Source organism: Crocuta crocuta, unplaced genomic scaffold (assembly GCF_008692635.1).
Source record: "Crocuta crocuta isolate KB4526 unplaced genomic scaffold, BGI_CrCroc_1.0 scaffold647, whole genome shotgun sequence".
NCBI classification, from domain to species: Eukaryota; Metazoa; Chordata; class Mammalia; order Carnivora; family Hyaenidae; genus Crocuta; species Crocuta crocuta.
Genome location: NW_027531286.1, coordinates 1106855 through 1116304, shown reverse-complemented (window position 1 = coordinate 1116304; position 9450 = coordinate 1106855). Strand labels below are relative to the sequence as shown.

At 62.7% G+C, this 9450-nt stretch overlaps 2 protein-coding genes across 2 annotated transcripts in view; both read left to right on the top strand.

The window, feature by feature from the left end:
* The first annotated feature begins 3070 nt into the window (after positions 1-3070).
* Positions 3071-7879, top strand: CORO1B (coronin 1B). The gene is made up of 12 exons (XM_077771378.1): positions 3071-3274; positions 3629-3831; positions 4071-4193; positions 4300-4385; positions 4496-4508; positions 4552-4764; positions 4853-4972; positions 5630-5734; positions 5815-5960; positions 6197-6254; positions 6956-7234; positions 7412-7879. Exons 2-12 carry the CDS (start codon positions 3631-3633, stop codon positions 7535-7537), a joined length of 1470 nt encoding a protein of 489 aa, XP_077627504.1. The 5' UTR covers positions 3071-3274; positions 3629-3630; the 3' UTR covers positions 7538-7879.
* A 63-nt stretch (positions 7880-7942) lies between these two features.
* PTPRCAP (protein tyrosine phosphatase receptor type C associated protein) overlaps positions 7943-9450 on the top strand; it is a 2514-nt gene continuing 1006 nt past the window's right edge. The window contains exon 1 of the mRNA XM_077771377.1: positions 7943-8350. Coding sequence (XP_077627503.1) covers positions 8348-8350 — 3 coding nt within the window. The 5' untranslated portion in view covers positions 7943-8347. The remainder of the gene's footprint in view (positions 8351-9450) is intronic.

Below are 9450 nucleotides of genomic sequence, written 5' to 3'. Positions count from 1 at the left end.
TTCTACACCAACCCCCTGCCAGCTTGCCCTCCCCCTCCGTGTTCTACAATCATGAGCCCTGAGTCCTGACCTGTAGTGGCCGAGAGACGCCCTTACCGGCAGGCCATAAAACAGCAGACATTTAAGTGCTACCCGTGCAGGGTGCTTCTATTTTAAAAAGGCAGCAGGCTGTGCGGGCGGTCAGGAACGGTGCGGGCAGATCTGGGGTCTGGTTGCCAGCTCCCTCTTCACCTCGATTTTCTCCTCTGTACAATGGGGGAGGAGGGGTCATGTTCCCCTTGCAAGGGCTGCTGCTCTCATTAACTGAGCCCAGGGACGAAAGCTGGCTGAATGGTGGCCATGGCGGTGGTTATGGTGGTGGCAATGCCAAGGGCATAATTATAACATGTCCTGGTGGCAGAACTGTGGACACTGCTCAGAGATTTCTGACCAGGCACAAATTTGTTGAATTCAGTCCTTCAGAAAGTATTTATCGAGCACTTGCTAGGTGACTTTCCAGCCAGCCTTCCATTCTGGAGATACGTGGGTGGGATGAGGGGCACCGGAGGCCGTGCCCCAGGGGTTTTTTGAATCCCAGCTTCACCACTCAGCAGCTGTATGATCTTCAGCAAGGCTCTTGGGTTCTTTGGGACTCAGTTTCCTCATCTGTAAAATGGGGATCATAACAATGGTTCCCATTTCCTAGAAGCGTTGATCCCTGTGAGGTACTTGGATCCTTGAATGGCACAGAGGAAGTGCTTAATAATTGTTAGCCATTGATTTAATTATGCCAGTGGGCATCCCCAAGCCTCACCCAGGCCTGGGACCAGCACTGACCCACGGGCCAGAGCCCACGCGGCAGCATCTTGCCCACTAGGCGTCTGCTCCACCATCCTGCATCCCTCTCTGGAACAAATGCTTTTACACTCGCCCACCCTCGTGGGTGCACACTCCCTAGAGGCAGGGACAGGACTTGCAGTGCCCCTCCCCCTTCTCCCAGGTAGCTGTCCTGAAGCTTTTTCAACATGGCAGGCAGATCGGGCACTCCTATGCCAGCCACCTGCCAGTAACTCTGGTCCAAACCCAGCAGTTTGGAGAGTGGGCCAGCCCATCTCCGAGTTCCCTGAGGGGAACTCTCACCCATAATGGGTAATTGCGATCCAGGAGAGAGGGCAGTGGCATGAAGGGTTTTGTGGGATAAAGAGGAGTCCTCCTGACCCACAGAGAGTGTTTTGTGTTGGAGGAAACATGCACACCCAAGGCCACAGAGGTTGAAAGGAGGGCTCATCCCTGACGTTCCACAGTCCATCTACCTCACCCCTAACACACCCCATGGGGCTGGGCTCCTGTTGCCCTCTGGGAGACTCACCCCTTCTCCAGGCGAGAGGTACCCGTCACGGAGAAATTTGTTTTGAGAACTGTGAATATGAACATTGCCGATTCTACATGCAGGACTGCTGTTCGTTCATTCATTCAATGGACATGAATTGAACACACGCTGAGCGCTAGGTCCCCTTCCAGGTGCTTCCATACAGTGGGAAACAAGATGGGTGCTAGCCTCCACTTGCTGATGTCCTGGNGGGGGGGGGGGGGGTGAGGCAGGAGAAAAGCAAATACACAAATAATTGCACACTATGACATCAGATCGTGGTTAAGAAGGGTGCAGGGGGAACAAGTGAGGGCCAGAGAGCCACCAGTGAGGGGGTGGTCGGGGAGGGCCCTGTGGGAAGGCGGCATTTGGGCAGAGCCCTGGAGGAAGTGAGGGGATGGAGCCTTTGCACAATCTGGGGAAGTTTGCAGATGGCGTGAACGGGGATGTGCACGGGCCCCAGAGTGGGAAGGAAGGTGGCTTGTTTCAGGGACAGCAGTGTCACTGGGTCACAGACGGGACAGAGGGAGGTAACGAATGGGGGAGGGGGACGCAGTGGCTGTGGATGTTATTTCAAGAGTGAGAATGAGGAGCGAAGGGCGGGTAGGGGGTGTTGTTTGGGCTTTAGACAGACCCCTGGCTGTTGCCTGGAGGGCGCAATGGAGAGAGAGGCTTAAGTGGCATTTGGGAGAAGGTGCCTCTCCCAAAGCACCCTCATTCCTGTCCTTTTTTGGAAGGGTCTGCCTGCCCCAGGGTTTACGGAACAAAGGGAAAAGCAAGGACTTTGGAGCCAAATAGATGGAAACTCAGTCTTGCTGGGGTCACCCGGGGCAGGCACCCCTCCTCTCTGAGCCCTTTCCTCCTCAGGGGAGGAGAAGAGTGAGTAGGGTATGAGCCCCGCCTGCGACCCCAGATAAGACCCCTTCTGGCTTTGCTCTTTCCTCCTCTTCCCTCCCCCCCCATTTTTCTGGGGGAAAAAAGAAAAACGTGACCAAGGGGTGATGGTCAGGCGTCTCCAGGAAGGAATGAGGGAGGTGGTCAGTGCCCTGGAGACACCAGCCCCAGGCAGAGGGGGCAGATTCTGCCTGTGGGACCCACAGGGACACCTAAATAACCCCCGCGGGGGTGCGGGGACACGGGCAGGGATGGGGTAGATCTGGGGAGGCCAGTCTGGGCCCCTGTCACCGGAGCTGGGAGGAGGGGGACATCTGCAAACAGACCACCAGATCTCCGTGGAGACGGTCGAGGAGAGAGAGGTGTGCGGGATGTGGCAGAGGGCATGGCCCCATTTCTATTTTTAATAGGAAGGCTAAGCAGGCCCCAGCGGGGCTCAGGGGAAGGAATGGGTTGGCTGGCGCCTTCCACTTGCCCCTTAAAACCCCGCCGTTGCATTTACATTGTTCATCAAGAGCGTGCACTTCTGTAACCTTTAAAGAGAGGCACGTGAATATACGGACTGTCAGCCTAGATACTGTATTTTGGAGAGGGGGGTGCTCTGGGGGACCCGGGAGAGCGTACCGGGATGGGGACTGGGACGGCGGGCTGGCCCCCCAAACTTCGTACTCCTGGGGGTTCCGCTAAGGGAGCAAGACCGGGAAGGGGCCGCGGTCTGCGGGCGGGCGGCACCTCGCACCTGCAGCCCCCCCGGCCCCACCTCCGCCCCTTGGCCCTAAGAGGACCCCCCCTCCCAGTGCCTGANCCCCCCTCCCCCGCCCCGTCCCCTGCCCTGTCCCGCCAGGCCCCCTGGGCCGGCCTGGGGCTCCCTGCAGCTCCCTGCACATTCCTGCAGGCACTGCACATTCCCTGGGGCTCGGGACTGGGGCCGAGTGCAGTGCGGCTGCACAGAGGAGTCCTTTCCTGCCTCCTGGGTCTGCCCAGCCCATCACCCAACTTCCAAGTCCTGGGCTGGAAGGAGCCCGCTTCCAGGTGACTGGGACCCTCCGAGGAGCTAAGGATGGCCTGCTCTGGCACCTCCCACTTCCCCCGCACACATACCAGAGGCAGGAGGGGCCTGGGTAGGGTCCTGCAAAGCCCCTCCCCACTTAGCAGTGTGGGCCTCTGGTCAGGGCATTTACCACCCCCCTCAGATGCCACCTTGGGGGGGGTGGCAGGCAGGGTCTGCCCCTGTGACCCCTGTTCCGTAACTGGGGAAACCGAAAGCCAAGAGGGTTATGATGACCAGGCCCCTGGTTGCACCCTCTCACCACCCTGCATGCAGCCCTGGGAGGGCTGGGGGCTGTTGGGGTGGGTGAGGGCTGATCAAGGCCTCTCCCCCTGCAGACATGTCCTTCCGCAAAGTGGTTCGGCAGAGCAAATTCCGGCATGTGTTCGGACAGCCGGTCAAGAACGACCAGTGCTATGAAGATATTCGAGTGTCCCGTGTCACTTGGGACAGCACCTTCTGCGCAGTCAACCCCAAGTTCCTGGCGGTGATCGTGGAGGCCAGCGGCGGGGGGGCCTTCCTGGTGCTCCCCCTAAGCAAGGTGCGCCCCATCAGGGCTGGGGGAAGGACTAGAGATGGGACCACACCCGCAGGGCCTGTCTGCTCACTTCACATTCCGTATCTTGCCCATCCCCGTGCTGTTGGGAAGGTGTCATAACCTACGTTTATTGCCTACATGGTATTAGCACAGATGGAGAAAGTTTTTTATGGCCACCGAGTCAGGGTCAGAGGCACCAAACGTTTCCTGCTCACCCTTGACTGCCCCTCTCATGCCCGCAGACGGGCCGCATTGACAAGGCCTACCCGACGGTGTGTGGACACACAGGACCCGTCCTGGACATTGACTGGTGTCCCCACAATGACGAAGTCATCGCCAGCGGCTCAGAGGACTGTACCGTCATGGTGAGGCACGGGGCTGTGGTTGGGCCCGGGTCACAGGTGTGGCTCGAGGCTGCTGCCAGTAGGGGCCAAGCGGAGGCCTCAGCTGGCGTCCCCACCCCTCTTGCAGGTGTGGCAGATCCCAGAGAACGGGCTGACCTCCCCGCTGACGGAGCCGGTCGTGGTGCTGGAGGGGCACACCAAGCGAGTGGGCNCGTGCTACTCAGTGCAGGTCTGCACTGCCCCCCACCCCACACCCCTGCCCCTCTCTACGCACAGTTCCGGAGCCCACGCCCTCTCCCGAGCCCCTCTGACGGGCGGTAAAGATTGACCACAGAGGTCAAGAGGCCAGGTCTGGTCCCAGGAGGGTGGTCCAAGCCAGCCTGGTGGGATGACGGCCCCCCGCCCGGCAGGCTGTGACAACGTGGTGCTCATCTGGAACGTGGGCACGGCGGAGGAGCTGTACCGCCTGGACAGCCTGCACCCCGACCTCATCTACAACGTCAGCTGGAGCCGCAATGGCAGCCTCTTCTGCTCTGCATGCAAGGACAAGAGCGTGCGCATCATCGACCCCCGTCGGGGCACCCTGGTGGCGGTACGTGGCCCTGGAGGGCGAGGATGGTAGCGGACAGGCCGAGGGGCTCTGTTGGGGTGCTCCACTGACCGCTCTGTCCCCCGGACAGGAGAGGGAGAGGGCGCACGAGGGGGCCCGTCCCATGCGGGCCATCTTCCTGGCGGATGGCAAGGTGTTCACCACGGGCTTCAGCCGCATGAGCGAGCGGCAGCTGGCGCTGTGGGACCCGGTGAGTGGCCGCGGCCGGCCTGAGGGGGCAGGCTCGATCGAGACTTGGGCCCCACCCTGGGCGGGGAGGGCAGGAGTCACCCTGGAGAGAGGCCTGTGGTTCCCAGGTTCTCAGCCTGGCACCCTGCCAGCCTGTTCTGTCCTTATCCCTTGCTCTCCAGCCGCCCCCCCACTGCCCTCAGCCCCCCCACCCCACCTCCGGGTCTCAACCCACATTATTCTTGCCAACTGTAAGGCCATTCCCTCCTTTGCTTGCCTGTTCCCATCTGGCTGCCCTTCAGGGCTCGGTGCAGAGGTCCCCTCCTCCAGGAAGCCTCCCAGCCCCTTCCCCTGAAGGGCTCTGTCCCACAGCCCCGTGCTTCCATACAGTGACCGCCACAGGTCCCTCTGAGACAGGAGCTGGTGCTGCCTGGCGCCCCCGGCTCCCACGTGGTAGGGACTGCCTCCACACTGGCTCCGAGGCCCGGGGTAGGCTAGGAAAGTGAGACCCTGGGAGCGGAGGGGATGCAGGAGGGTGGGAGAGAGCCCATCTGGCATGGTGGGGGCAGTGCCGGCTGGCATGTGGGGCGGCCTGGGGCCAGTCCTGGTGGAGGGCTGGGATGGTGAGGAGGGGCCGGGGGAGGACTCCGGCCTGACTGCCCCCCACCCCTCGTGCCAGGAGAACTTTGAGGAGCCCGTGGCCCTGCAGGAGCTGGACTCGAGCAACGGGGCCCTGCTGCCCTTCTACGACCCGGACACCAGCGTGGTCTACGTGTGCGGCAAGGTGGGGCCAGGCAGGCGCGCAGGGGGCAGGGAAGAAGGCTGCCTGCCTGAGTGCTGACCCCTGCCCCTCCCCCGCCACAGGGTGACTCCAGCATCCGGTACTTCGAGATCACGGATGAGCCCCCCTACATCCACTTCCTGAACACGTTTACCAGCAAAGAGCCGCAGAGGGGCATGGGCAGCATGCCTAAGAGGGGCTTGGAGGTCAGCAAGTGCGAGATCGCCCGGTAAGGAGGGCCTCCCCGGTGGCCTCTGGCTGCAGAGGGATGATTCGGCTCCAGCGGCAGAGGCCAGGCCCATGGCCATTCGGGGTGAAAGGTCAGACCTCCGGAGGCCGCTCCGGAGCAGGAACCCGCCCTCAGCAGGGCCAGGATAGAGGTCAGAGTGTGGAGAGTGCAGGGGGCAAGGGAGCCAGTGATGAGGAGGCTCCACCCATGGCTCCGCCCTCCCCTCCCTTTCCCAGGTTCTACAAACTACATGAACGCAAGTGTGAGCCCATTGTCATGACTGTGCCAAGAAAGGTGAGGCTACTTGGTTCCCTGCCCACCCACTCCCTTCTCCAGCAGACAGGACACGGTGGGGGTGACCGGGGTGAGGCCTGTGAATGGGACCTGGTTGAGTGTGGATGTGGTCGGTGGGCTGGTCGTACCCAGCCAGGTGCTGGGCCAGATGGGATGGGCAGGGATGCGACAGGGTGAGCTGAGGCCGTGCTCTGGAAGAGCCACAGGAGACGGCCAGGCAGAGGGAACAGAGGTGAGAACGGAGAGCGGGCGCGAGCCCGGGTGTAGTGGAGATTCCCATGAGGAGGGCACCAGTGGCGTGTGGCGCAGCCTCGGGTGTCCGGCCAAGAGCCTTGGACGAGCTTCGTCCTTCTCCACCGAGTGCGCCATTCTGCATGCCAGGCACGTCCCCGGGAGCAGAGCTGTGAGGGGAGCTGACAGGGCTCACAGTCCGTGGGACACAGACACGGCCCCCAGAGTCCCCTGAAACCACGCAGCTGGCCCCTGCTCAGGAGCATCAGGAAGGCTCCTGAGGGAGCTGCTGGCGTACCCCGAAGGGAAGTGAGATGACAGGCTTGTGTTTAGAGGGGCTGCTGGAGGCCAGGCCATCGGAGGATGGGTTGACGGGGTACAGGCTTAGGGGTTGGCCACCCAGGGTCCAAACAGAAGGACCCTGACACTGGGCCCCTGGCTGATCCCCGCCTCCCCCACCCCCGGCCCAGTCGGACCTCTTCCAGGACGATCTGTACCCTGACACAGCTGGGCCGGAGGCGGCCCTGGAGGCAGAGGAGTGGGTGAGCGGGCGGGATGCCGACCCCATCCTCATCTCCCTGCGGGAGGCCTACGTGCCCAGCAAACAGCGGGACCTGAAGGTCAGCCGGCGCAACGTGTTATCCGATAGCCGGCCTGCCGCGGCCCCCAGCTCTGCCCGCCCGGGGGCCTCCACATCTGCTGCCTCCACTCACACCACCGCCCCCAGCGGCAGCCTCGCCGGAGCCGGGGTACGTGCCTCCCACTCCACTCCGGGTGGCGGTGGGAAGCCCCAGGTGTCGCCCCGGTCTGCTGCGTGTGCCTGAACCATTCGCTGCCTGTGTGCGGGGCTCCCGCCCCCTGCCGGGTAGGTTTGGGGAGGGCTTGCGGCTCCTTGACCCTAGTGCCCGCCTTCCTTGTCCCTGCAGGAGGCTGGGAAGCTGGAGGAGGTGATGCAGGAGCTCCGGGCGCTGAGGGCGCTGGTCAAGGAGCAGGGAGAGCGCATTGGCCGCCTGGAGGAGCAGCTCAGCCGAGTAGAGAACGGGGACGCTTAGGACCATAGGCCCAGGGGGCGCCACTCCCCCTCACCTCCTCCTCCTCCTCCACCCCCTTCTCACCCAGCCTCTGTTGGCAAGTCCCACCGCCAGCTGGCTGCCTCCCGCCCCTGCCCGGGGCCTCTGGGGCAGGTTCAGGGGCAGTCCACATCCTGACCCATCCTGTGGGCCCGGGCTCGAGCCACCACCTGGCTCTTGTCGTTGTTACTGTGGAGGGTTTTTGTACCAGGGCAAGCTTATACTCTGAGGGACCATCTCCCCCCAGCTCCCTGCTCCTTCCCCAGAGTAAGCGGGAGGGACAGGCTCTATATTTTCATTCCAAATAAAATTCTCTTTCTAAAAGCCAGGTCTGCCCTTCTGCAAAGGGTGGGGCTGGGAAAGGAAGTCTGGAGGGCTGGGGACAAATGAGGCCCACGGGGATCACAGCTACGAGGGAGGCCTGGGGGCCACGAGCATTCCCCACAGCCAGCGCTTCCCCGGATCCTGCCAGGTAGAGAAACTGAGGTCACAGACCTGCGGACACCCAGGACCGCGTCCTGCTTTGAGCTGGTGCCGTTCCCCCTTTCGGAGGCCTGATCACAGCCCCGAGTCACTGGCTTAGAGACCTATGAGGCTTTAGTGTGGGTTAGGGTGGTCCCGCGAGGCCCAAGGCCCCCCAGCAGGGGACCGTGACAGGGAGTGCTGGGTGGGGTATTGTGGGCAGGAAGCGGAAGCAGAGTAACCCCTAGCTGCAGCTGAGCGCGCCAGGCTCACTTCCACTCAACAGCCAGAGCTGGTGGTGGGTGCCTGAGCACTGAGGTCGGAGGACTGATGGTGAGCACGGGAGCCCGGTGGGCCCTGCAGTGGGGGCGACAGGTGGGGGCTGGAATGTCTGGGTCCTGGGAGCTAAGGGAGGACCTCCCCCCCCACGACTGGGTCCCAGGGGCAGAACCAGCCAGTCAAGGGCAGAGGCAGGAGAGCCAGGGCAAGCATGGGGCAGAACCTGGGCCTTCCTCTCCCCTCACCACAGAGCTGGGCCTCCTTGGGATTCAGGGTGTGCCCCTAGCGCCCCACTGCAGGCCTAGACCCCCTTCAAGAACCTTTGCTGGACCCTTTCACCTGCTCTGCTTGGGACCTGGCACCTGGGCACTGAGCCTGCCTGTATCCCTGAAGCCCAGGCAGAGANTTCCAACCGCAGGCTTCCTCTGTTAGCGCCCGGCCTCCCCCAGCCCCTGGCCCTGCGAGCCTGAGGCCCCCAGGGACGGGGAGTTGAGCGGAAGTGCTGCAGCTGGGGCAGTCCCATGGGTGGGAGGGAAGAGGGGCTTCAGGGCCTCCCATCCTGAGACCTGGCCCAGTGGAGGGTAACGAGTTGTCTTGGAGGCAGTCCCTCCATCCCAGGCCTCAGGAAGATCCAGCCCCCCAACAACCAGCCTGGCAGGCGACCCCCCTCCTTCAACACCCCACCCACACCGCACAGGCAGAGTCTTGACACGTTCAACCAGTATTAACTGAGCACCTGCTATGTGTGCTGGAAAAAGTGCAGGAGCCGTTAACGATGCCCGCCTCCTGGCCACTTGCACTGGTCGGGCAGATAAGCCCGTGAACAGCAAGCGCCTATTTGCCGGAGGAAAATAGAGCCAGGCGGGGCCAGGCTGCAGGGGGAAGCTGCAGGTCCCCGAGATGGTGCCAAGGTGAGCCGGCAGCAGCCATGTGGCTCTTGTGGATGGAGCCCCTGAGCTGAGGAGACAGCCCGCAAGCAGGCCCCCGGCAGGCGCAGGCTCATACGGCGCAGGTGGGGTGGCAAGGGAAGGGCATCAGAGGCCCCATGGCCAGATCTCAAAGGACCAGGGCCTTGCTTAGAACTCGGGTTTTTCTGCTTGACCGCCCCCATTCTGCCCAAGAGGCAACTGAGGACCCAGCCACAGGCTTTCCCC